The following is a 27,677-nucleotide window of genomic DNA, read 5'->3' on the forward strand; positions in this document are numbered from 1 at the left end:
GTGCACTGACATTGATATTCTTACCCATATTGCTAGTTCAGTACCTCAGACTGCATCTATTAGCGTGGGTGCATCACACACAAAAAGACATCAGTGTAGGAGAGGAGGGGATTTGGGAAACAGCTTTGAGTGGAGTGGCCACGTTTGGCTCAGCCATGTATGGGGTGTACAGGAGCCACTTGGTACCAGGTAGCAGCCCCGGGCCTTACTGCTATAAGGAAACGGGAATGCTCTGGCCACCTCTCCTCACAGCACAGCAGCAGAATAGGAAAGCCACAAATGGCAGGGGCCCTGAGCACCATTAAGGAGAAGAGGAATGAGAAGCCGGGCTCTCCCCAGGCGGTAACAGTAGGGAATTGGCAGCAATTGTTCAGCCTCCTGGATTTGAGTTGTGGGGATGGGAGCAGGTCTTTGCTTTCTGCAAAGCCACATAGGCAACAAAGCCAGAGGAGGGACCTCAACTGCGCAGTGTGACTGGGATCATTCTTGCTTTTCTACTTTGTTTTACTTTTCCTGCATTCTGCCTTGGTCCCAACTAGAGCTGCCATCTGTCCAGGTTTCCCCAGGATTGTCCCTTTTTTGAGGTAGCTGTCCTAGGAAATCGGTAACAGAGCTCAGTAGTACATGCTGCCAGCTGTCCAGTTCTATGGGCTCAGGATCATCCCATATGTCCTGCTTTTGCATCCCAGAGGTAGCAACCCCACTCGGGAGGTAGGGGAAGAGTGTTCAGGAAATATTGGTGTTTAGGCCTACGCCATAAAATATTGCTGTGGGGAAGGTTAAGAGAGAGACATCCCCAAGTGAGGTGCGTTGTTGTTAAAGGCCTATATATCGCACTGAGGTATATTCAGACAGTTGGATCTTTCTCCAGCCCCACCTCCTGAAAGACATACATTACTTGCTCCCCTGCCAGCATGAACAACAGGATAAGGTACCACGGGAGCATTAAAACAAACAGTAAGGACCTGCATGCGAGCTCTCTATGCATAGACAGAGGGGTCTTACATTATTAGGAACAGTGTGTCTAACTGTTTTCAGAGTAAGAAGTTTGATACTTTATGCTCGTCCAGGAAGCCAGTAGCATCAGAGAGGGTGTATGCATGGGTGGTTTGCTTGACCATGACAATCAAGAATACAGTGTATGTTTGTTTCTAATTCCATTCTCCAGTTATGAATTCCAGGTGAAACCCAAAAACCCTCTCGGTGAAGGTCCAAGCAGCAATAAGGTCCCATTTAATACTGAATCAGGTAAGAGCTTAACAGATGTATCAGTTTATCAGTGAAAACCATGACAATGCGTTCAGCCAAAAAGACAATGTAAACTTTACCCTTAGGTGTTTTTGATTATGGATGCAGTGTAGCCTAGTGTACAGGGCGCTGGACTCAGACTCGGGAAACCTGGAGTCCCTTCCTGCTCTGCCACTGACCTGCTGGGTGGCCCTGGGCATTTCACTTTACTTCACTCTGTGTCTCTGCCTCCCCGTATGTAAATGACAAATTCCCATACTCCTTTATGGACGCAGGAGACAGTTGTGGTTTAACTATGGAGGGTGTACAAAGGCTTACACTGAATCCAGGGATTTTTTTTAAATGGGTAGTGTGGCATCTTAAATCCAAAGCTTTGTTATAGTAGATCCATGTTTATGTTTGTATCCCTCTATCAGATAGCTCTGCAAACAGACAGGCCTTTGCACACAGTGATATATAAGGGATTTACACACACAGCACACTTTTGCAATTTTGCTTTGTTGCCCATGCTTTTCTCACTGTCTGCAATATAGGATTGTTTTAATTGTATTACTGTTTATATCACGATAGTGCCTTGGGGCTTAACCGAGATCAGAGTCCCTTTGTGGTAGGCACTGTATGTGTGTGTAAATAGATAGCTGTCTAGAGAGAGAGAGAGAGTCACTGCCCTAAGTGACAGGTTTCAGAGTAACAGCCGTGTTAGTCTGTATTTGCAAAAAGAAAAGGAGTACTTGTGGCACCTTCATCATCGGATGAAGTGAGCTGTAGCTCACGAAAGCTTATGCTCAAATAAATTGGTTAGTCTCTAAGGTGCCACAAGTACTCCTTTTCTTTTTGCCCTAAGTGGGTTACAGTCTACATAAACATAAAATACTTTCTGCAGGAATAGGAAACAGAAGCACAGAGAGATTAAATGACTTGCCCCAAATCATCCAGCAGGTCACTGGCGGATCTGAGAATAGAATCTAGGTGCCCTGGGTCCTAATCCCAGTGTTTTACCCACTGGATTGACGCTTAGTGGAATAGGGTCAATGTGAGCATAGGAAATATATTCTTTAAAATTAAGGATTACTCATTTAGCAGATTGGTATAGGGCCCTCAAAAATATGTATCTATCTAATGCATCTGGAAGCTAGAGTGCTATTTGGAGCTTTGTCATGTGTGTAAAATGGTGCAATAAGCAAAGTTAGGGTGACCAGATGTCCGGATTTTATAGAGACAATCCTGATTTTGCGGGCTTTTTCTTATACAGGCTCCTATTACCCTCCTACCCCTGTCCCTATTTTTTACACTTGCTGTCTGGTCACCCTCAGCAAAGTCCCACCTGACTTGGCTATGGGGAACAGAAAGAATCACTCAGTACGGCATTGCACTATCTATCCAAGATCCAGCTTCTCTAGAAGCCAATTACAAAATAGCTATTGACTGCAATAGAACAGGAGCTATTCTTATATTTAGAGTCAGCTGCCTATTGTTGATAGTACTCTGAACTAGTAAGCACTACTGTGTACCATGCCTCTTTAAAGGGACACTATCAGGTTTGCAAAAAGAAAAGGAGGACTTGTGGCACCTTAGAGACTAACCAATTTATTTGAGCATGAGCTTTCGTGAGCTACAGCTCACTTCATCAGATGCAGGTTTAACATTTTTAAGTTTAACATTTTTAAGTCAAATCCTTCAGTGCTTTCTCACTGAAATTAATGGGCGTTTTAACAGAGTAACAGGTAAATGGAAAATGAGTAAGGAATTCAGAATATGTCCCACATATTTTAAGAAAAATTGATACCCTCTTGTGTTACTAATGTATCTTAGATTATTAAACTTGAAAGAACCATTTATATTTTAATGCCATTTCATGATTTCGGATGGTTATTTTTTTCCCTTCACTCTGTGTGGACAATGGAAATAAACTGGTCGGTTTCACTTTTCCCTAATCACTTTCCACATGTTCTCCATTTCTCATTCTCATGGACTAATGTAAAGCTGCAACGTTTGGGCAGCAGGCACTACAGAGGAATTCTTTAAAATACTAATCAGTTGTCTACACTGAAATTTTAAAAATGCCATGGAAATATGTTGGTTGATGATAAGCTTTGTAACCTTTTTTTTTTTTAACAAAACCAAATTTTACTGGTAGTGACCCATTAATAATGTTTTTAAAAGCTCAGTGATGCGGTAATTCCAAATAGTTACATGAGCAGTTTATTTCTTTAACTTACACAAAAATGTAGCGACCTCAACTTCCCAAAATTGTTGCTGTTTTACAGATTATAGTTTATGTCAATCATAGAAAATCACTTTCTAGTGTGCTTCTGTAGAAATATCAGGAGAGGTTATTTTACAGTGTCTGATTGTGTGTTTGCTTTTCTCCCCAGCGGACCCAAGAGTGAGTGAGCCAATTTCAAGTAAGCCCTTTATGCATAGCATACTCTAATCAGAACGTTTTTCTGAAGTAAGATAACGTTCTACTTTATGACAGGAGTGGTTGTGCTGTCCCAGCTACACATGCCATGGAACAGAACAGCATTCACACATGATTTCACTTCTTCCATCTATGTAACTTGTAAGGAATTCCTGCCAGTCTAAATGTTTACCTGAGCACAGCACAATCAATGTGATGTGGTATTCCCGTGGCAGCTAAAATGGCTTGGAACCAACGTACACAAATGAGCCATGGACAGCTTGTGTTTTCTCAGCCCTGTTGTTAAATCAATAGAAAGTTCTGTAAAAAGAATACGCTATTTCTCACTTAGTAAGTGACTTAACAGAATGCAAGTCGAAGTCCGCTATTTGTCTGTCATTGTGCTGAAATGTATGCCATGAAAAATAGTCAGCTTTGAAAGGCTTTAACCCAGTTCCTTCTGAAGTCAGTGGTAACGTTCCTGTTGACTTCAGTGGGAGTTGGGGCAGGCTCTAAAAGAGCAGAAGAGACCCCTTTCAGCCTAAGGGCCTGTGTTTTGCACTTAGTACTGAAGTTGCCTTTAAAAATTTGCAAATAGCCTACACTGTGGAAAGGAAGAATATCTCATCTTGTTTATCATGTAGTTTGCTGCAAATTAACGGTGCCCTAATTTGTACCCTCTCTGTTAGAAAAGCTGTGGAATCACAATTCCCCCACTACTACTGTATATTACCCACTTTTATAAGTTGTAGCTGTATCTCAATACACATACAAATATTTGTCTCCCTGACATGGCAATGCACGCTGTACATAAAAGGGCCAGATTTTGATCTGAGTTACAGCAGCCTAAATCTGGAGTAACTGTTTGCCTCAGTGGAGTTATTCCAGACTTACACCAGTGCCAGAACCAACCCCAAAGTCAGTTCCTTCTGTGAAAAACTTGGAAACGTGTTTGTAAAATTTCTTATGACTCCGTTTCCTTGGTCATTTTTTGTATTGCTGCCTGCCTGAGTGTGTAGAGTTAAATCATAAAAATGTTGTTAAAGAACCCAGGAATGGTAAAGATAAGACAGCCTCTTGGATCCACTGCTTCAAAAGAATTAAGAGAATAAGTGCTGGGCCATCAGTTGTGGGGAGAAGTTACCTAGCTGGCTCCATCCAAGATAGGATGCTGTTCTCTTCCCAAGACTAAGCCTGAGGTCAAAGGAGACCTAACCCCTTAAATATGCTAAAAAGTTGGGTGAGCTGAGAGCCTGGCCAAGAATTGTCAGCAAAAAGGCTGACAGTCTGAGACATTCAGGGACAGGGAGAGGACTGCAATCAGTGTAGGCTGTTCCTCCCAACTCAGAGATGGTGAATAACCCAGACCACACTAAGCAGTGGATGGAGAGGTTAAGCTTAGGTAAGGAGATATGCTTGTAGGTTTTGGTTGTTTTAAAATCCACTTCTCTAAGCACTGTACACCTTCTGGGCAAAATAAATGACACTTTGTTTGAAGAAGCTCTTTGTGTATCACTGCAAAAGTATGCTGACAGAGGTCCCCAAAAGAGAAACCCTGGCAGGGACCAATCCCAGCTGGACTTGCTGAATTATTCACGGTCGATACGTAGGAGGCTGTAATCCAGATCCTGGTCTGAGAGTGGGTGAAATGTGGAGAGGGGCCTGACACGTGTGGGAGTGGCTCAGTGCGACTCTCAGAAGGCACAGCTGTGCAGCCTGCCAGGGACTGGGACACACTACTCCTATATTTTGCTGCTTACAAATTCCATAAAATATCCTTCAAAATGCAGGTGACTGGTGCTGTTAATATGTTCCAAGTAGCATCCTTTTGCATTTGGGTTTCTGGTCTTCTCTACTCATTTGAATGTGTTTGTCATGCCTAGTTTTGTATGGCAGTATCATTAATTCCCCTCTTTCTTTTTCTCCTGCAGTGGGAAAAGATGCCATCTGGACTGAAGTCCCATTCAATTCCGACTCCTATTCAGAGTGCAAAGGGAAACAGTACGTCAAGAGGACCTGGTACAAGAAGTTTGTAGGCGTTCAACTGTGTAACTCCCTGAGATATAAGATTTACCTCAGTGATTCACTTACAGGTAAGGGAAACCCAAGGCAGTGTTAATGTATTTTTATAGCTGTGACCCAAATTACACGATACACATACAGTCATCTAGGTTCGTCATACCCATGGGCCTGGACTGAATGGTTTTAAAGGATGATCAGGAATGCATATGCTACTTACCTTGCAAATGTGGATACGGATGTTCCAAGATTCACAAGTTACTATTAATACTACCTGTTTTATGGTACCCAAAACAGTGCTGGACACTTGACAGAACATTTACAAATATAACGGCCCTCTCCTGTCCTGAAGAGCTTACATTCTGTGGTGTCAGTCTGGCATTAAAACCCTGTGCCTGCACAGTTCTTCATGCATAGTTGGGGCCTAATATTAGATGGGATGCCATAAGAAACAGAGAAGACAGGAGCAGATGCGATGCAGCAGGGATTACAATACTCTCCTGCTGGGACCCAGTTTGGCCTGTAAACACCTTGTGGCTCTTTTCTGAATGATGACTTTTATGGGGATTGTTTTAATGTATTTTCTACACATGGCTTTGTATCTCACTGTAATCTTTTCCTCACCTACCTTCACTTTTTTGTTTTAAATCATGCCCGTTTGTTTTGGGGGTTTTTTTTTTACGCCCTGTTCCGCCTCAACCCCAACATACACACTTTCATTATTAACACTAGCCTTCTTGACATAGTTTCTTACCCCTCGCTCATTACACTCAGGTTATTGAAACCCTCTAGTAAGTGCTGGCCTCTGTTTTGTTTCTTTGTCTGCCAGTGGTTTGGTTGATTTCCAAATGTTTGTTGTGCCTTGATACACATGTGCACTCATCTCGAGAGTTATACAAAGCTTTTGTTTCAGTTTTCCATTTATTTATTGATAAATTGTTGGGCAGTTTTTGGGAGACCTCTCATCAGGAAACTTTTGTTGGTGCAGCTCCTTTGGTGCTACAACTAGTAGGAGAACTAGTGCAAATGTCACTGGTTTTACCACCTTGCTCTGTAACTCTGCTAAAAGTAGGTGTAGGTGACACGGGGCATGTATAGACTAGGAAAATAGGTTGTGTTTTAAAACGTGGTGGGTGAGGTGATTTCTAAACGTGGACGCTGGTACCTAATGTAGGCAGGGCAAGTTGTGTTTAGAAATCCATTAGCCTGTCCTGGTCATCCCTGGGTTCCTCCTTGCTTCAGTATAGTTGCCCCAAGGCAAAAAACTTCAGTATAGACAAGGTCTCAGTCACCACCACTGTGGTGTTTCAATGACAAGGGGTACCACTGTAGAGCCCAAAATACGAAGAGTAACACAGACCCTGTGTAACCTATGGGGGGAATATCCCCCCAAAGGTGAGAAGTAGGCTGATGTGCCTATTACGTGCAGTCGTACCAAAACCCAGAAACAGTCGCTGAAAGATGCAAATTTTAGGGCCTGATCCTGTCAGGTGCTGCAGACCTCCCATGAGCAGCTAATTCCCTTCCACCCTTCCTGAAATCAGTACCCCAGAGCTAGCACCTCACGGAATAAGGCCCATAGTTGAGAGTAGGGAGCAGGAAGGAGAGCGGAGAACATATAGGGATGCTGGACAGACCATTCCAAAATAATAAGCAGCTATGCTGCCTGGCTCTTCCCCTCAGCCCCAAAACACACAGGAGGAAACCCCTTTGGGTAATTTTAAGTTAATATCTTTTATGTAAATAGTGTCTTGACAAATTAGTAAACAAGATAGACCATTTTAAAACAAAAATCATTCATTCTTTGCTATGGTACTAGCTATAATCAGAGAGACCAACTGACCGCTCTATTTGGAGTCAGGAAGGAATTTCCCCCCAGATCAGATTGGCAGAGACCCTGGGGTTCTTCAGCTTCCTCTGCAGCATGCAGCACAGGCCACTTGCAGTTTTAAACTAGTGTAAATGGTGGATTCTCTGTAACTTGAAGTCTTTAAATCCTGATTTGAGGACTTCCGTAATTCAGCCAGAGGTTAGGGATCTATTACAGGAGTGGGTGGGTGGGGTTCTGTGGCCTGCAATGTGCAGGTCGTCAGACTAGATGATCACAATGGTCCTTTCCGACCTTAAAGTCTATGAGATGACAAAACTGCCAGTCAGACATATCACACTGTAACACTAGTTTGTGAAAGAAATAGCCGTGCTAATCTAAACTGTAACACAGTCCTAAATCAGATGAATTAACGCTGCTTCAATCTCAGAACAAATATCTAATGTAGCAATGGCCAATTTTCTTTTATCTGTTTGATTTTGTTGTTGTTCTTGCTGGAAGAATGGTGATTTAACTTGGCAGGACAATCACCAAGGCAGCCAGACTGTATTCATTACATTTACAAAGTATGGCTCTCTCACTTGTATTGTTTAACCGACACCAAATCAGTTGCCACAATATTTGAATGAACTAGAATGTTTATCCAATACATATAACATTGTGTTACATTTTTCACCATTCTTTCACATGGCGAAGGCTAGTGTACTGTAGTGGAAAAATTTCCAGTTCTAAGGCAAAACTCAGCCCTGATGTAGGTCAGTACAACTCCATTGAATTCAATGGAACTATGCCCACCTGTATTAGAGCCAAATTGAACCTGTAATGTCCAGCAAACTGAGGAACCATCTTGTGTTACTGTACCTAACAGAGCCACACTGAGGTCTGGTTTCCATCTTGAAGTGTGTATTCTAAAAGAACCTATTTAGGCTTAGTTATATTAAGAAATTAGTGATCTTCAATTTTTTTTTGGTAAAGAAAGTCCTGATAGCAAACTATGAGCAAGCCTGGGGGCTCAATCCTGTTCTTTTAACTTCAGTGATATCTAGATCAGGTCCTAAGATTTTGAAGGGAGGAAAACGCAACATTTCTCTCCTCAAAAATCCCATTTACCCTCTTTCAAACCCACTAAAGCCTGGGAAGGATAAGCTAGCCACAGCAAGACATAAAAACCTTTATCTGTGGAGATGAGATGCTCAATTGCAGAAATGTTAACATTTTGGGCCCATTTTCTTTACAATAAACAACTGTGAGATCTACGTGTTGGAAATCCACCCTATTAGCTAGGCATTACTGGGAAACTTCATCTCTTTCCTTTTTTGATATTTTTGCCTCCATGGCTCTGTGTGCACCCATGTGTGTAATATAAAAGATGTGGTAGTGAGTTGTGGGCTTTTTATTGGGTATTGAGTGTTGTTACAAAATCCTCAAGAAGCAGAGCACAGCCAGACCTACACTGTGCAAGACCATCCATGACGAGGAACACTGAAAAATGTCTAGTACAAAAACATGCTAGAGATAACTACAGAGTAGCTGCTAGTAAATAGGTTATATTTAGAGTTTTGTCAATCTAAGATTTCTCTGGTAGGATCCATCACATATGTTCCTGATTAAGCAGAGCACTTAATCACATGCTTTTCAGTGCCTTGTTGAATCAGAACTGATCTCATGCATCATACTATGATAAATAGTATCATATTGCCCATGCTAATGTAGTTGAAGAAATAAGCTTCAGTTATTTCCCATTGGTACTGTGGGTGTAAATAAAAACATACATATATATGCTATGTATAATACCCACACAGAATATATATAAAAATAATATCTGATGATATGAGGGGCTGTTAAGGGAGTCTTGGCAGAAATTTGGGATGATCCCATTATTTGTCCGTCTGAGCCATGAGTGAGTTATGCAGATCATTTCAAAAGGTCATAATACCTCAAACTATCATAGTTAGTCACTTCCTTTGTTGCCATTTTGCTCATTTATTAGTTTCCCTCTGCTTTTCTCCCCTCTGAAATATGTTAGAGAGATACTGGTAGGTTTTACAAAACCAAACATCAATATATACTTTCTCCAAGATATTTAAAAAACAAAATTTCCAATGACAACTGTTTTTGTTCAGATTCAAATATTGTAGCATCATGATAGTGTGTGAGAGCCTGAAAGGGAAACTCCCTGCTGAGGAAAATTCTGAAAGGTGATTATTATATATGGTGAAATGTTAAAGTAGATCCTGCAAAAAAGATCTATCTATGCAGAGGCCTCCTGAAAGCCACATGGACAGATTTCTTTATAAGCTAAAAAAAAAAAAAGCTTTTTTGGAGCGTGTATTTATGTTGCAGTAGCTGAAAGCGACTGCGTATTAGTAATACAGACACTGAATAAAAGAGGAAAACTGCTCTATTCTAAACATGCCAATGCTGTTCCTATAAAACAGCAGCCTCTTCTGATCTAATTTAACAGTTCTCCTTAGCACTGCAGTGTAAGCATTCCAGCAAATAATGTCAGCTAAAATAATTAAAAATTTAAATTTTAAATGTGGCCTTCAGCAGCTGCAATTTTGAGCTGCCTCAATATTCTTCATTTCAGTTTATAAATTTATCCAAGAGAAACTCCCTCCTAATGAGCACCGGAGACCAACTCTCCCATGGAAGAAGCACAAATACAGCTGAAAACGAAAACCGTAATACGTGCCTTTCGTAAGAATGGCCATACTGGGTCAGACCAGTGATCCATCTAGCCCACTATCCTGTCTTCTGACAGTGGCCTGTGCCAGATGCTTCAGAGAATGAACAAAACAGGCAATCATTGAGTGATCCAACCTGTCATCCACTGCTAGCTTCTGGCAAACAGAGGTTTAGGGACACCCAGACCATGGGGATGCATCCCTGACCATCTTGGCTACTAGCCATTGATGGACCTATCTGCCATGGACTTAAATAATTCTTTTTTGAACCCCACTATAGTTTTGGCCTTCACAACATCCCCTGGCAAAGAGTTCCACAGGTTGACTGTATGTTATGTGAAGAAGTACTTCCTTTTGTTTGTTTTAAATCTGTTGTCTATTAATTTCAGTGGGTGACCCCCTGGTTCTTGTTTTATATGAAGGAGTAACAACTCCTTATTCACTTTCTCCACACCTGTCATGATTTTATAGACTCTATCATATCCCCTCTTACTCGTGTCTTTTCCAGGCTGAAAAGTCACAATCTTTTTAACTTCTCCTCAGATAACATTATTCGCTTTTTTGACTGCTGCTGCACACTGAGCTGATATTTTCAGAGAACTATCCACAATGACTCCAAGATCTCTTTCTTGAATGGTAACAGCTAAGGTAGACCCCATCATTTTGTATGGATAGATAGGATTATGTTTTCCAATGTGCTGTACTTTGCATTTATCAACATTGAATTTCATCTGCCATTTTAGTTGCCCAGTCACCCACTTTTGTGAGTTCCCTTTGTAACTCTTTGGAGTCTGCTCTGGACTTAACTACACCGGACCCTCGCTAGAACGCGGGATTTGGGATCCATGTGCGGCACCGTGTTAACGTGGGGACCGTCTTAAAATGAATTCCAATTAAAGTAATTACATTTGGGATCCATGGCCGCGAGCACATTATACGTGAATTCACACTATATAGACGCACATTGTAGCAAGGGTACGGTGTATCTTGAGTAATTTTGTGTCACCTGCAAATTTTGCCATCTCGCTGTTTATTGCTTTTTCCAGATCACTTATAAACATGTTGAAAAGCACTGGCCCCCTGGGGGACCCCACTATTTACCTCTGTCCTTTCTGAGAACTGACCATTTACTCCTCCCTTTGTTTTCTGTCTTTTAAGCAGTTACCGATCCATGAGAGAACCTTCCCTCTTATCCCATGACTGCTTACTTTGCTTAAGAGCCTTTGGTGGGAGACCCTGTCAAAAGTCCAAGTACGGTATCTCCACTGGATCACCCTTGTCCACATGTTTGTTGACCCCCTCAAAGAATTATAATAGATTGGCGAGGAATGATTTCCTTTTACAAAAGTTGTGTTGACTCTTCCCCAATAAATCTTGTTAATCTGTGTCTGATCATTCTGTTCTTTACTATAGTTTCAACCAGCGTGCCAGGTACTGCAGTCAGGTTTACCAGCCTGTAATAGCCAAGACCACCTGTGGAGCCTTTTTTTAAAATTGGTGTCACATTAGCCATCCTCCAGTCATCTGAACAGAAGCTGATTTAAATGATGGGTTACAAACCACAGTTAGGAGTTCTGCAATTTCATATACGAGTTCCTTCAGAACTCTTGGGTGAATGCCATCTGGTCCTGGTGACTTATTGCTGTTTAATTTATCAGTTTGTTCCAAAACCTCCTCTGTTGACATCTCAATCTGAAACAGTTACTCAGATTTGTCACGTAAAAAAAAATGGGTCGGGTCAGGTAAGGTAATCTCTCTCACATCCTCTGCCGTGAGTGCAAAGAATTGATTTAGCTTCTCTGCAATGCTCTAATCTTCCTTGAGAGCTCCTTTACTACCTCGAGTGGCCAGTGGCCCCACTGGTTGTTTAGCAGGCTTCCTGCTTCTGAGGTACTTAAAAAAAAATTTGCTATTAGTTTTTAAATCTTTGGCTAGTTGCTCTTCAAATTCTTTTTTGATCTACCTAATTTTACTTCACTTGCCAGAGTTTATGCTCCTTTCTATTTTCCTCAATAGGATTTAACTTCCACTTTTTAAAGGATTTATTTTTGCTTCTAACCTTTTACTCTGTTGTTTAGCCAGGGTGGCACTTTGTTCTTACTATGTTTTTTGATTTGGGGTATACATTTAATTTGAACCTCTATTATGATGATTTTAAAAAGTTTCTGTGCAGCTTGCAGGCATTTCACTTTTGTGACTGTATCTTTTAATTTCCGTTTAACTGGCTTCCTCATTGTCGTGTAGTTCCCCTTTCTGAAGTGAAATGCTACTGCGGTGGACTTCTTTGGTATATTTCAAAAGGAATAGCAAAATTTCATGCACAAAGACTAGTCAACCAGAGATGAACATTTTGGCAAGGCATTTCCTCCAAAGGGAGCTTTTGTTTGTATCCTGCCTCTGCACAGAGTCAACATTTAGATCTATTCTGATGCAGCAAGATTGTTTATCTTTCATTTGGGAAGACATTGATAAATTGTTGGTCCTTGTTTGGGAGGATTTTACCTGTAAACTTGAACCTAATCATTGAGTTTAAGGGAACCAGGATTTAGCCCTTAAGCTCTTTGGATGTTTTATTGGTTTCAGAGTAGCAGCCGTGTTAGTCTGTATTCGCAAAAAGAAAAGGAGTACTTGTGGCACCTTAGAGACTAACCAATTTATTTGAGCATAAGCTTTCATGGGCTACAGCCCACTTCATCGGATGCATTGATTGGATGTTTTATGTTATCAATCTTTGCTCATTTTAAGAATAATATGTAGGAGAGCATTAATGAAGCAATGATTCATTTATCTGAAAATATTTTTTCTATAGGTCCAGTAAGAGTTAGCTTGGTGTTTTTTCTCATGCTTCTCACCTAATGCATGAGTGGGTACATATTAGCTATTTAGTCATCTCTAGAATGTGAATTATACACACATTGTAAGCACAAAAAGGGAGAGCAGGCTTGAAGAATCTGGCCTGCTATGTGTTAGATGTGGCCTATAAGAATTTCTCTGGAGTAATATTGGATTGCTTTTTCAATAGAACTTAAGAATGGCCATACTGGGTCAGACCAAAGGTCCATCTAGCCCACTGTCCTGTCTTCTGACAGTGGTCAATGCCAGGTGCCCCAGAGGGAATGAATAGAAAACGTACTCCTCAAATGATCCATCCCCTGTTGCCCATTCCCAGCTTCTGGCAAACAGAAGCAGGATCAGATCAGCACTGATGTTATATAAAATATACTAATGTCAGGAGGAAAAAACATGGAAATTTGTGCTTTTGTCAAACAAAAGTGTTGCCTTTTTCATTAATTGGCATTGTGTTTGGGCATTTACACAATGCTGTAAAAACAGAGTTAGATCTTAATTGGGGGCAGCATCAGACTTAACATTGAGACAAAATGAATACTGGAACTCAACACCTGCTCAACTACAAAGGAACTAACAAAAGCTTTGATGTTGTTGTTCTTCAAAGGGTTTTCCTCATATTTTCTTTCCATTTTCAGGACAATTTTACAACATAGGAGACGAGAGGGGACATGGAGAAGATCATTGTCAATTTGTGGACTCATTTTTAGATGGACGGACAGGACAGCAAGTTTTTCCAGACCAGTTACCAACCAAAGATGGTAAGCTCTAAAGAGAGTACTTGTAACAAAACTCTCCAAATCTCCCCCAACCCCTTGGTCTGATTTTTCTCCTGCTGATGGCTTTCAGGCTAATACCCAGTCTGAGTTAGACAGGGTAGAGTCCCAAATTTAGCTATCTTCCCAGATCAAAACTATCCTTCGTGCCTGGGCATGATGCTATTCCACCACATGCCCCCAAAACCATTAAGGATTAGCCAGCCTACAGTTATCAGCCACCTGGGAGTTAGACCGTGTAAGAGTGATGCAACCTTTTATCCTGGAAAGGAAAGCCCTTTGACGTGCTCTTCACTTGTGGGGACAGAAGCATGATCTGAGTGTGGGACAGCATCAGGAGCTTCTGAGTTCTAATTGTGGCTCTGACACTGAATTCTGTGCTCTGCCTCAATTTCATCCATAATTTTGCATAACAGAGCTAATGTTGTGTATTTCCATCTCGGGCAGCATGGTGTGGTTTGATGATGAACAGTATTGTGATAGAGGGAAATTGTAACTAGTATGGTGGTAGATGGAAAGTTTAAAATATGAGAGAGCTCTTACTAACATTTTTTTCATCAGTGTTACACATTAAAAGCCTTTAAAGAAAACCATTGTCTTAGCCTTCCTGCCAGTTTGTAACTTTCCGGTCACGCTGGCATGGTTGGTTTTAAAGTGCTATAAATCAGCAGAGTTGTGCATTATATAGCTTTGCTTAGTGATAATAACGAAAGACAAACTGGAAAGGACAAATTAATTGTGGGGAGGGAATTCCTACTGCACTAATTCAGTACATACACTGCAATTCAAATCAGATGCCTAGAATCCTGAGAGGCAGCTGTGCATGGACTAGATGTCTTGAACGGTTTTCTAATCACAACTCTGAACTTGAGGCATAGCCTTGGACAAGTGACTTAATCTCTCTTCCCCAGATTTGTCATCCGTAAAATGGGGATAATTAAGCCTTAGTTACCAATACCCACCTCACAAAGAGTTGAGACTCTATACCTCAGACTTTTGCCAGCATAGCTACGATGAGGTGTGATTTGTCACCGACACAGCTGTCTGTACCAGCAAAAGCCTCATGTGCAGATGCAGTTCAACTGGCCAAACTGCACTTTTGATGCACTTGGAAATCTTTGCCAGAGTAGCTATACCAGTATACTATGCCAGCAAAGCTCTCCTAAGTGTAGACCTGGCCTTGTTTACACAGAAAAGATTCAGGTATGCCAGTGTAATTAAAGCACTACAACGGATCGTAGGGTGGCTGTAGTCCTCCAGTATACCTTATTACCCTTCCTCTATAGGGAAGTGGAATAAGCTATATCAGCATAAGGCATCCGCATTACGGGTTGCACGTCTATTGATTTATGTAGTAAAAAAACTGAGGTATTTATACCAGCACAAAATCAGAGTATAGACCAGGCCTTAATGTTTTAGGTGCTTTCCACATTAAAAGCACATATTAAGCCCTAAACACTAATAAAATCCCCAGAATTGAACTGTTATGTCCAAAAAGAATAAATCTGAACCTCTTGCAATTGCCTTCCTGAGAGCACATAAATAAGTTTGTTTGTATTCAAGCTGGCATTGTCAAGCCAGTAAAGCTCAGAAATGCCAGATTTAGTTTTTAAAAGCATTTATACACAAGTACAGTATCTGGTAAGCTTACAAAAACAGAATTAATGTTTGCCTTCAGGTATTGAGCTTAACAGTTTATACCTCAGCTGTTAAATCTTCAGAAAGATCATATTTAGAGAAGTTTCCACAAGACAAGTTCAGTATGCATTTCACTTGAAGTTGCTATGTTAAAAGCTAACTTGGATTTTTCCCAGTGTTAACATTACTGGCTGTTCTTCTCCAGAAGTAAAACCAATTTCAGCAGATGCTCACTTTTAAAGCAGAAGGCTGCAACTTTTAACTTTGTCCCACTCTCCCCAACAGGAGGCATTTCTGTGGCTCCAGGGTGGTGCCAAATAACCACTATTCTGTGCTGGCCCTTTTCAGTCTACCCACTAGGGTTCAACCCACTCAGAATCCTCTCGCCCTCCCCTTGCAAGAGGAATTGAGGGGACATATGAAAGCCTCCCCCATCTTCTTCCAGGCTCATAGGGTTCCCTAATAATCTCCTGAGTGTGTTTACCTCTGGGAGCTAGCACCTTCACAGGCATTAGATGCTAGCTGCAATGAAATTCCACTCTCTCAACTTTTAAACTCTGTCCTTACTCCTCATTAACCTCACACCAGGCTTCCAGGATACTGCAAGAAAAGTGGGGGAAAAAATCCACCAACTGTGTCCCTTGTCATTCTTGCCCCAGGGAAAATTCCTTCCTGATCCCCAATACTGGCAAACCCCACAGCATCTGGAATACAGTTCAGACATGCCTCTATTATAGGGCAGGGCAGCACAGCACCCCCTGCACATGGCTGCTGTATGCCTTGAGGGCTTCATATATCCAAAAGGGAGGGATGAGAGACATTCTTCCCTCCTCACCCATGCCCCCCACAAGCACTTTCAGTGGCAACATAGAGACAGAATTCTCCACTTCCTGCCTACTCTCCCTGCGTATTCTGGATAGGGAGGCCCCAGAGAAGACAAGCCTTGCCACCCCAACCACCTCTGAATGACCTCTTCTCCCCCGCAACTTGTCCAGAATGGATTATTATTATGTGCTGCTGGACAAACTATTGTCTCTTATTTGCTATGGTTTCAGAGTAGCAGCCGTGTTAGTCTGTATTCGCAAAAAGAAAAGGAGGACTTGTGGCACCTTAGAGACTAACCAATTTATTTGAGCATGAGCTTACGTGAGCTACAGCTCACTTCATCGGATGCACCCCATGAAGTGAGCTGTAGCTCACGAAAGCTCATGCTCAAATAAATTGGTTAGTCTCTAAGGTGTCACAAGTCCTCCTTTTCTTTTATTTGCTATGGTATGTGTCTAAATTCAGCTTGCAGTATTCAGGCAGTTGGTAAGAGCTGAACTTTCCACTGAGCTTCTGAAGTCAGATAAACTCCCTATGAGAATCAAGAGCACCTTTGAAAGGTATTGTCTTTTTCTCCCCACCCTGTACTAAGCCTTTCCTCACTGTTTATCAGGCTTTTTCAGAGCAGTTCGCCAGGAACCTGTCAAGTTTGGAAAAATAGGTGGAGAGACCCATATTACCTACGTTCATTGGTACGAGTGTGGAACTTCAATACCTGGTAAATGGTAGCTGCTACATGAACTTAAAAATGAAAGAAGGTCTATCGCTACCCTGCCCCTACCCTGAACAAGTTCAGAGATGGAAATGTTTATGGTCTTCCTGTCATTTAAACATGTTTACCCATGTATAAAGTTTATAAAAGTCTAATGACAATACTGCATTAAGTGTGTTTCATAGCATAGACTGCTTACTATAGTTACTCCATTTTACCACAAAGCAAGATAAGCACGTCATAGGATAAAGTCTGGGGAAGCTGGCTCCCTATATTCTGGGTATCAAGGTACAGTTTATATGGTATTTTAAAAGATACAGTTTGTATATTATTTATCACAGTGTTGTAACAAATATTTTGAGGGAGTTATGGCAAAGTTGATCATGAAACTGCAGTATACATTTAATTTTAGATATTCACTGTTACTGAAGTATATAGTGTCCTATGCTACCTGTCAAGATAATTCTGTAAAGTCTCTGGCAATTTCTAATTTAAATATATGGGGAAAGCTCTCAAACTGACTTCTGTACTTTATACTCAGATTAAAGAGCTTTTCCCCTTACAGCTAAACAGACAATTTGCGCTCTTGCCAAAATTGGAAGAAAGCTTGTTGTATTTTAAATGAGTTAGCCCCAAGAAAGCAATTTTAATGTTTAAAAAATGCAACCATAGTTTCAACTCTATGACAGAAGTGTAGATTCTGTCACCAAGAAACTCAATATGAGAAACCATGCCTGTTGATGTGGTTAAAATTATAGTCTGTGTCCCTAAACACAGTTGCTGAATAGTACTTTTACTTAATCCAGCTTTCAGGTGGGCACTGTGCATGGGGAACAGAAGTCAAATCTGCCTCTACTGCAGTGGGTTTTCTGAAGTATTGATGAACTACTTTGCAGGCCAAATGTATAGCACCACAGAATTTAATAAGGTGTAGGAGGATATGCTCACAATACCAGTCTTTACAGCACAATCAGGTTTGCTTTATTAAATAAAAAAAAGCTGTTTCACAGAATTGTTGTGGGACAAGTAGAGTTATTTTTTTCAGAATTACTTTTACAGTAGTTCCATTAAAAAACTACTTACCCTTTCTTCCCCTCCCAAAATGCTAGATGTTGTATTGCTTGAACATTTATGAACTAAATAAAGAGATGGGTTTTTTTTAAGCAGGGTGTTTCTAATACAATGAATAAAGGTATGAACAGGAACACCAAAGAAATACGTCATTTGTAGAAAATGCCTTAAAAAGTACATTGCAGGTACACTGTACTCTAATAAAATGTTTTTTAATCATTTAAAGTTGTTTTATACAGATTGGTTTTCTACTCAAGTGTTGTATATTGAGACAAAATGGTGGGTGAAAGGTAGCACCAAACTGGCAGCCTTCTATCAATCAACAGAAGAGGATACATTACATGCGTCTCTCACCTACTCTGTCAATCCTTTTCTGAATGAACCATCACTACAGCAAGAAGAAAGTGAAGTATCAGGGTTTCTTGAAATATTTCCATTAGGTCTGCACAGCTCTTTAAACTCTTTTTCCTTGTAACTGATGCGCTACATACTTGCCTGTGCCTGTCAACCGAAGAATATTGGGTTTTGTTACAGGCATGACTTGTTTTTTTCTGGACTCAGAAGTTTGTAGAGTTGCTCTGGCTGGCAAAAGGTTTGTGGTTAAAAAAAAATAAATGTTTCCAGGCAAAACAAGGAATATAAACACCAAAACGTTTCTATCAAGTCAAAGTTTCCCCTGAATGACAGTTATGTCCCTCAACGTGAACTGTATTAACGCAGTGAAAACTAACATGATTTGGTAATCTGTGCCAAGAGTTCGTCCTGAATATAAAAGCGGTCTGCATTTGTAACACTTACCCGGTCTGTGTCGCAGGTAACTACGTTTTTAAAAAAAGATTATCCTTTCCCTTAAGGCCTGGCAAGAATAGTTCGTAGTCTGTCAGGTACGCGTGTAAAAAGAAATGTGCTTAATAATTAAAGAACAAGTACTGGATTCAATATTTTTATTAGCTTTCAATGTGAATGTTACAGTTTATACATAATACCTAGTTTTAATTCCAGAGTGGGTCTAATTTAGTACATCATGTTATTAGTAAAAACAAGCCAGATAAGTGGGCTAAATTTCCAACTAGCATTTTAATTTCCTTCAGACAAGGCAAGCTAGAATGTCAATCACCTTACAAACATTTAGGAAGTGTTTCCAAAAACCCAAAATCTAAGTAGGAAGCAGATATAGTTTAAAGCAGGAAACAAGATTTATTTGGTCTTTTGTTCCAACAACACTGAACGAATGCTCTGACTTCTTATCGTTTTGGAACATTAATACCAATTTTAAATATTGGAATCTGTTGGGATGTAGTAGTAGTAAATAGCTGCTTGTATTTACCTGTGTCATTCAGCAGCTAAGCTTCCTTAGCGGTAACCAGGTCCTGGCTGAGTATAGCCCTGAGCAAAGGGAGGACGGTTACGTGCGTACGGGTTAGGCCCACCTGGAGGGGGAGTTATAGTACTTCCAGGGGGTGGTGTGAAACCTGGCCTTGGTTGATATGCGCCTGGCTGGCTTGGAGCCATTGCAGCTTGGGAAGCAGGGGCCACGTTATAATTAGCAGGCTGGGAGGCTTGTGTAGTATAGTTCTGTGGTGGGTAGGAGCTTGCCTGGTACTGCTGCTGAGGCTGAGCAGGAAAGCCAGGAGCTGGAGCCTGTGATGGCTGCTGACTGTATCCTTGGAACTGCTGTCCTTGTTGAGGAGCAGGCTGCTGGCTGTAGCCTGCTAGAAAGACAAAACAAACACAGCAATATATTTAGTTGAAAATAAAGCAGCATATTTACTTTGAGAAAGTGATTATTTCCTTATAAACAGAGATATCTGAGTGATCGCTAATAAGCACAATAAAGAACCTGGAGGGTTGAGATATGCAACGGACAGTGCACACAGCTGGATGGTAATGAACGGCAGTTTTTCTTGTCTGTCTGTGGTGTGCTAAAATAGAACACTCTCTAGTAATAGGAAAGAGTTTTTAATTCAGGGCAAAATAAAGCTTTCACATTTAGGCTGAAAGACACAACCCTGATTATAGGTTTTATAGTGATAATTATTCCTAAGGTTTCTATTTGAGAAACAAGGGGAGAATAGTATACAGACTCTGGGTTTTCACATTATGAAGGAATTTAAAGGGCTCAAATGTACACTGAAAGGCAACAGTTCATTTGGGACAGGTGCTTTAACTTTGTTTCATTCAGTAAGTAGATCGTACGTCAGTGCAGAATACTTGCACTGAATTCACACCTAAATTCATTGCCTAGTGTGTTGTTTGGTTCACGGTTTTTAGTATTCATAAGCTAAACAAATGTGAAAGCACTTCTTAAGGTGCAACTGCTGCTGGCATCAGTTTACTATGTCCCAAATGTGATTGATGTAAAAGCAGCTTCCCTGGGAATTTCTCAGACGGGAGATATAAACAACAAAAATCCTGCTATAAAGTGATAGCTACTTTTATCTCTATCATGAAACACACCTGCAGCTACTTGCAATGAAATCTCTCCATTGACTGGAATCCTGTCAGCATTAAACACCAGATATAAGAATTATTAAAAAAGCACATCCCTGAAGATAGAAAATAAGGACTGAAGAATGCATTGGAGTAAATTTTGAACTCACCCTGATACTGGACTCAAAATTTACTCATGAAACAAACCTTTTAAAGGTTCCATTTTCATTGGCATGACCAAAAGTCAGCACTGTGCCAAGCCCATCTGCCAGAAGAGGCAAGTGGGAACTATACACCCACTCTTAGGGGAAGTGGTGCTTGAAAGGAGGTAGATGGAGGTCCAAGCAAGTCCAATCCCTTTGATGAGGATCAAGGAATGAAAGCTACAGAGGGAAAGGGTATAGATCTACCTTGACTACTATCTGTGAAGAGTTTATTTATGAGGAGCCCTACCTTGACAGATTAATCCAAGCTTGAAAATAAATCTCTTTAGAAAAATAGCTCATTGCAATCTGAGGTTTCCAATTTTTTGTTTTGTTTCACTGACACTTTCAGAAAGTTGTGGAGTTTGAGAAAGTAGAACTCCCACAATATGCCAAACCTTCACAGAAACTCTTCCAGTAGAATACCAGATGAATCTGCTATTGTGTTATTATTAAGGATAAGTAAAACTAGCTTGGAAACTAGAAGAACCATTCAAATCTCAAGACTAGAAAGCATCAGACAGACCCTCCTACCTCTGCTGAAATTAGGTTTCAGGAGGTCTGACACTGTCTTCAAATCATGCATTTTGTAGTGGGGAGGAGGGGTCTGCACAGAGCAGTCAACCACAGCTTAGCAGAGTGCTGAGAGGTGGAAAAAGATGACACACTGAGAACAAACCTCCATGTTTGAAGTTTTCAAGGCTCGCTTACCAGTTATGCGAAGGATAAACAGTCTATTATTGAAAGTAATAGAAACTCTTCAAATTAGTGCACTTTGCTACACAAGTTTCTAAAACAGCAACAGCTTCATCTATACATAAACAGACAATTCCTATTCCTTTGTAAGCGCTCTGCAAAGGTTTGCGTTTTTTGCGTGAGATAAAAACTTGGTATGCGATTAAACACTAAGGACACGTACACTGAATTTACACTGTGCCAATTTCCTGCGATGTAAGTTTAAAAACAACTGGCAGAGATGTTTATACTGATATTTGTCTATTGGCCTTTATTAAACTTTTTATAGGGTTACAGGATCAGAGCAGTGTTACTCTGCAGTATCTAAAAGGATGAATACATACCTTTATTGATTACTGTCACAGTAACTAAATAGTTGAATAAACTGAATTATTACTAGGATCAATTATTAGATATTGTGCCATTTAAAAGGAAATTCAAAGTTCCCTTTTTCCATGTCTTTGAACTGAAAGTAACCCTAATATTTTTTCATTTGGAGGCCATGTAGAAGCCTAGCTTTTTATTCAGTTTCATGCCCTCAATCATGTAGCACAAGGTCACAGCATTAAAGTGTTCTGCTGACAGAAAACAAAAAACAGTGATCGTTAAGTTCAAGTACTATTGACTTCTACAGTTTTTTTAAATCAGTCCCGGAAACTAGTTTCTTTTGGGTGACAGTTTAGATAAATACAGAAGAACTGCTACAATCCAGGGTTCACACCAAATGTAAAGGAATAGGAAAGCCTTACTTTGCATGCTGTATTTGATTTGCAAGGTATTGAGAGGTTGAGGCATTTTCTTGTACAATTTACGGGGTTCAATGGCATCAGAGTGGAGTACTTCATCTTTTTTTCAACAGAACTAAAAACCACTGCCTTGAGACAGCTTCTTAACTCCTTACGATTCTCTTTCCATTTGTCTGCCTTTGTAACAAGGCATTCTGTTGGGTAACCCTGAAAAATCCTCTCTAGTTCAGAATCGAGTAGCATTGAATGTTAGGAAAATCAAACATCAGGATAAACTTTACATATCTACAGTTAGTGCTAGGAGAACAGAAATACTGACAAATTAAGGAGCTGCTGACTGCCCTCTAATCCCACTGACGTCAATGGAAGTGACGGATGCTCAGCGCCTTGCACTGCCACTCAAGTACAAAGTGAAATTAATACTTTGGCACTACGAAAAATTTAATGATCATATTGTGTACCTACACAGAAATTTGAGAGCAGCAGCGGCTTACCTGGATACTGCACACCATATTGTTGCTGAGGCTGAACTTGTGGCTGCTGAGCAGGATAACCGGCCTGTTGGTACTGTTGATACATCTGGCCTATGAATTAAAAACACGTTTTTTAGTAAAGGAACACAGTACCTGAGGCCAAAACCTGACATCATACACAATGGTCTGGGGGCCAATGGTTAAGAAGCAATTTGGGTCTCAAAGAGCCCATCCTATAGCACATTTTTAAAAACACGGAATTACGACAACAGATTGTAGAATGCTTCCGCATAAGGGTTAGTTACAAGGTGTTCTACCAGAAGGCACTTGTCTGTACAAGTCCCACAATACTGGTCTAAGTAGTAGTACATTTTATTTAATCTGCAAAGCCCAGTAAACACAAGCTTTTTCTTAACAGATTGTGGGTTTTGGAGGGGCTGTGATGCAACAAGTATCATGTGCCCTAATTAACCATGGTTTAGCTCAGGGCTAGTGATATTTTTATTGTTTATTAAAGGATCTTAATAAACGGGGCTTAAAAAAAAACAAGGGTGTTTTCCTCTTTAAATCTCCAATGACTGCCTGTTTATACCACAGTTCTAAAATGTGTTCTACGGGCAGTTTTCTAAGGAGAATGGTACATTATTCACTCTAATCTCATATTCCAGACATCTTTTAGCGTATTCGGCTTGCTATAAGCCAGGTTTTCCAAGAGGCCCAGGGTATACGCTTTTGAAGAAAGCTATACACATACGATGCGGAGTTCCATTTTAATATTTTTATTTGCTAAGTTCAGTGCTGTATTTCAGTTTTCTTAGGCTAACATTGCACATTAGTGTTTGCTTTCCTTTTTTTTTAAATCTGCTATTGAACACTGAATCAGACTTTCCTTGGTCTGTGCCCTGTTGAGCTTGAGGGGTCTACTTTTCAATTCTCCTCCACTGTACAAATACTATGCAAAGTAAGAAACCAAGGCGTGGCTGCCAAGCCTCATGTTTGGCTTAGCTTTGGCAGACATGTTGACAGCACTATGTCCACCACGTGTTAGTGTGCCATTTACTATTTCTGCTGCAAAAACCTGAGGGAAACTGAAAAAGCAGCAAAATTATTAATTTCTGTGCCTTCCGAGCTATTCTACATGAAGACTTGCTCAAGAGAGTCACAAGAACTGGCTGTAAGCCTCCTCCTCCCTCACCAACAGCAATGGCATACAATTTTCATATAACCCCACTTTAAAAAAAAAAAAAAAAAAAAAGGTGAAAGGATCAATGCTATTTACATTCCAACTCTGGAGGCAAAGTCCACAGAAAAAATCCAACAGTAAAATCTCACATTTTACAACTACGGTACCTGCTGTCTTGTGTACATTTAACAAAAGGGGAGTCTCAAGTTGCCAAAAGGAAAATAAAAGCTAGTCTCTGGACCGGGGATGGAAAAAAAGGGGCAAAGCTAACAAGTGGTCTTGAATATGTATCATGCAGAGGGGACGGAAAGGTTTTAAACAACAATTTACATTCCTTATTTTGTGGTATCTCACACCAAGATAAAAATCTCAGTGAGGGAACGGACAGAGAAAGAAAGTGGAGACACTCACTTTTACTGATTGGAAGAAAATAAAGTGTTAGTTTCTACCTCCTTTGTTTAGTGATAGCCTAGGAATTAGTCTGCTAGTGACCATTTGTTTCTAGGGCACTTTGTTTCCACGGTAAACATCTGATGAAGTGAGCTGTAGCTCACGAAAGCTCATGCTCAAATAAATTGGTTAGTCTCTAAGGTGCCACAAGTACTCCTTTTCTTTTTGCGAATACAGACTAACACGGCTGTTCCTCTGAAACCTGTCTAAGACAATAAGTGTTCCACATTCAGAAATGAAGTCACACACATCCCTCAGTTATCAGTAAAAATCAGGTGGTTCGAATTAAGACCAAAAGTTTGTTTTTGGTAGAGGAGTGCAGGTGTGCAATAGCTAAATGAAAGAGAGTGAATAAAAGAAAGATACCTCTTTTCAAATTCTTTATGCAGAGAGTTGCTCCCAGCTCCACTCAGGATTACATCAAGTAAGATAATACACATAGCAGGAGAAAAGACTCATAAGAGAAATGACAGAGAAGAATGTACTGCCATCTTTTAAAAAGTGGATAGTAGAAAGACAGACCTTTAGAAACATGAGCACTGAGCCATAAGCCAAAGTAAAAAGCTCATCTAGGGAGGGAAGCGTGAGGAAGTGGTTCTGTCATGTTGTGGTAGTTGCCACTAGGAAGAAAGCTTCTATCTTCTTCTGTGAGCAACATTCCCTCTTAGAGACCCTTAAAATACCTTCTAATTGGGAGCCCTCTCACTCATGACACTGATGAGGCCTCTCCCCCATCCCATTCTCCAAAAAGGCTCCTACACCAGTCATGTTGATGGGGAATGGGGAAAAATAGGTTAAACCTGTCAATCATTAGAAGTTACAACTGAGGAACTTAAAAGCATTTTTTCTTGTCTCAGTCCAAGAAACTTCAAAAAAAAATTTAGTTGGGAACAATAGGAGACATGTAAAAAGATAAGAAAACTAACTAGGGTATTTGATGAAGGCACTGGAGAGAGAGAGAGAGAGAGACAGACTCACCTCTATCACCATTTCAGATCAAGCCCTAGATGTAATTATTGAAAGCCTTTCCTATCAGACTGCTGTTTGCTAGGCCACTTGAAGGAAGCTGGTTGTGTCTGTACAGTTACAAGTGACCATACCAGAAATGCAACCACTGGGAAAGCCACAAATTGAATGGACATGGAAAATAAGATCTCGCCTCTAAAGTGGTCCCGCCAAGGTTGAGACACCTTGGTGAGAAGTATGAGGAGGCTTATCACCTGTTCTGTCAACAGAAAATGTACTGGATTAACAGGGATGGGACTCGAGAGGAATCAGCAAGGAGTATTTGACCTCAAGAAAAACTGCTGCAAAAGAAGTATCTCTCTATGAAATTTGCTACTGGTGTCTTGTTTCTACAAATCACAAATGAAACTAGTAAGGTAAAGATCCTAGTGTGGGCATATAATTACTGAAGCTATAGGAACGTCCTACTATGACCAGCCTGAAAGCAAAGTGCACTGAATAATACAAAGCCAAGTGTTGCACAGCACAAATGAAAACACTAACAAGTTAAGCATTCTACAGTTTAACAGTTCCTGCATTTGTTACAGATTTTCTGAAGTTCAGAGACAGCTGTTTCATGTTACTTTAGACTAAACCTGGCACACGAATAATATCTTTATTGTATAGCACCTATCAGCCAGGAAGATCCTAAAGTGCTTTACAGACTTACGATCTATTAGTGCAGGATTCACTTTACTCACCACTGAAATGCTGCCACATCCGCATAAACAGTGAGTTTAAATGAATCTTAGTTGAAATCAACAAAATGCTTAATGAAAATTTCCAGTAAGAAAATAAGGAATGACTAGAAATCAGTAACTCATAAATCATTCATGTCTCAGCACCCAAAAGAATCCTATGTTAGAGTCCATTTGATGTACAAGAATGACTAAACTACTTCAATATTTCAGGTACAGAGGACATGACAAATGTAGACTGATGAAACTGATGCAATTAAATGTGATAGAGCAATTCAGAGATAAAACAAACAAACAAACAAGAGATGGTGTTTTAAACTGAAACAATGCTTCCAATTAGTCTACAACTGAAGCATTTAGTGCCCTGTTGTAGAAAAGAAGAACATAAACAAAAGGAAAAAATTCTTACTATGCTTAGTTGGAAAGAAACTGAATAATACAACACCACCCCCAATAAAAGTAACTCAGTTTTTGAAAGTAGAAAATATTCAAAGCTTCCACTCCCATCAATCTAACATTTATATTGGAAATAAAATAAATATGAGCAATAAAGCGAGTGACCATTATTTGCAAGTGGACAAGGCTCCTTATTTATGCATCAAGGAATGAGCAACAGTACACACTAATATTTGTGATGACCAAAAGTGCAATAGCTGGGATCTCTAACCTCTTTCCAGTGACCAAACTAACTAAAATCCTATTTTGAAAATAAAATTATGTGAGGAAAATAAAATCACCTCCATTCAATGAAATAGGAGAATTTGGGAGAGGCAAGAAAGGACTTACAGAAAACTCCAGTTTTTTATTGTAACTCTTATATATGTAATGAAATATAAATAGGTCTGTAAAAAAGATGTAAAAAATATATATGAGTAGTTTAACGAACATAAACCCTTGTATTTGTCTCAATTTAATTTTGGTAAATGATACCAAGAACGTGTGTTCCACATGCTTCTAAACCATGCTACATTGTTTTAAAAGCTATTCTCACTATGGACCAATTACCTTTAGTGGGAAAACCCAGGATTTGTGGTGCAGTTTTCATTGTGTTTTCTGCCTCTCTCCAACATGTCAGTGAGTGATTTTTCACTCACTTGACACTGACAAATGACTCAACAGTTCCAGACCTGTATTAGCAGTTTAAAACCTTTACTTTGTTACTTAATTCTATTTTTAACAGTCAACATGTAAAAACCCACACCTTGTTTTTGTCCATTTGACTTCCTTTCCCACAGAACTGCTGACAAAATAAGTTGTTAGCAGCTCAAAGTTACAATGCTTACTTTTCAGTGACATTTTCTGGCTGCCAAAGACCTAAAATTGCTAGTGTCCAAAAGTATCTACAGCACAAGTCCCAGGAGCCAAAAGTGTTAAATAGGGAACACACTAAAAGTATTAAATGCAACTTACAGAATTATTTTACTTCCACTTAAGTTCTAAAGAATATATATAAAAAACTGAATCCAAGTCAGCAGCTCAACAAAGTGTTAATATTTGCTTAATATTAATAAACAGCATATATTAATATATTTTGTTACATTGTTTACAATCTGACACTTTGTAATTATATTATGAGCACTTGCCTCTTATCAGCCAATTTCAAGTTTACTGATGTCTCTCAATGGTTCTACAGGTACCTTACATATTTGAGTCCTAAAATCTTCCTTGCTAGCCACATGATATTGGGTTACCTTCATCAACT

General features: G+C 40.0%; 2 protein-coding genes across 31 annotated transcripts in view; one reads left to right on the top strand and one right to left on the bottom strand.

The window, feature by feature from the left end:
• ABI3BP (ABI family member 3 binding protein) overlaps positions 1 to 18,277 on the top strand; it is a 311,874-nt gene extending 293,597 nt beyond the window's left edge. For all 22 annotated transcript variants that reach the window (XM_075118479.1, XM_075118481.1, XM_075118468.1 and 19 more), the window contains 5 exons: positions 1,169 to 1,248; positions 3,624 to 3,653; positions 5,581 to 5,742; positions 13,669 to 13,791; positions 16,883 to 18,277. In XM_075118479.1, coding sequence (XP_074974580.1) covers positions 1,169 to 1,248; positions 3,624 to 3,653; positions 5,581 to 5,742; positions 13,669 to 13,791; positions 16,883 to 16,998 — 511 coding nt within the window. In that variant the 3' untranslated portion in view covers positions 16,999 to 18,277. The remainder of the gene's footprint in view (positions 1 to 1,168; positions 1,249 to 3,623; positions 3,654 to 5,580; positions 5,743 to 13,668; positions 13,792 to 16,882) is intronic.
• A 705-nt stretch (positions 18,278 to 18,982) lies between these two features.
• The window catches only part of TFG (trafficking from ER to golgi regulator), a 34,459-nt gene continuing 25,764 nt past the window's right edge, over positions 18,983 to 27,677 (bottom strand). For 7 of the 9 annotated variants that reach the window (XM_048816797.2, XM_048816789.2, XM_048816851.2 and 4 more), the window contains 2 exons: positions 22,661 to 22,750; positions 18,983 to 19,764 (listed from right to left, as the gene is read on the bottom strand). In XM_048816797.2, coding sequence (XP_048672754.1) covers positions 19,406 to 19,764; positions 22,661 to 22,750 — 449 coding nt within the window. In that variant the 3' untranslated portion in view covers positions 18,983 to 19,405. The remainder of the gene's footprint in view (positions 19,765 to 22,660; positions 22,751 to 27,677) is intronic. The other 2 variants (XM_048816831.2, XM_048816822.2) reach the window with 1 other exon arrangement.

The sequence above is a fragment of the Caretta caretta genome, chromosome 1, assembly GCF_965140235.1.
Source record: "Caretta caretta isolate rCarCar2 chromosome 1, rCarCar1.hap1, whole genome shotgun sequence".
Taxonomy (NCBI): Eukaryota; Metazoa; Chordata; order Testudines; family Cheloniidae; genus Caretta; species Caretta caretta.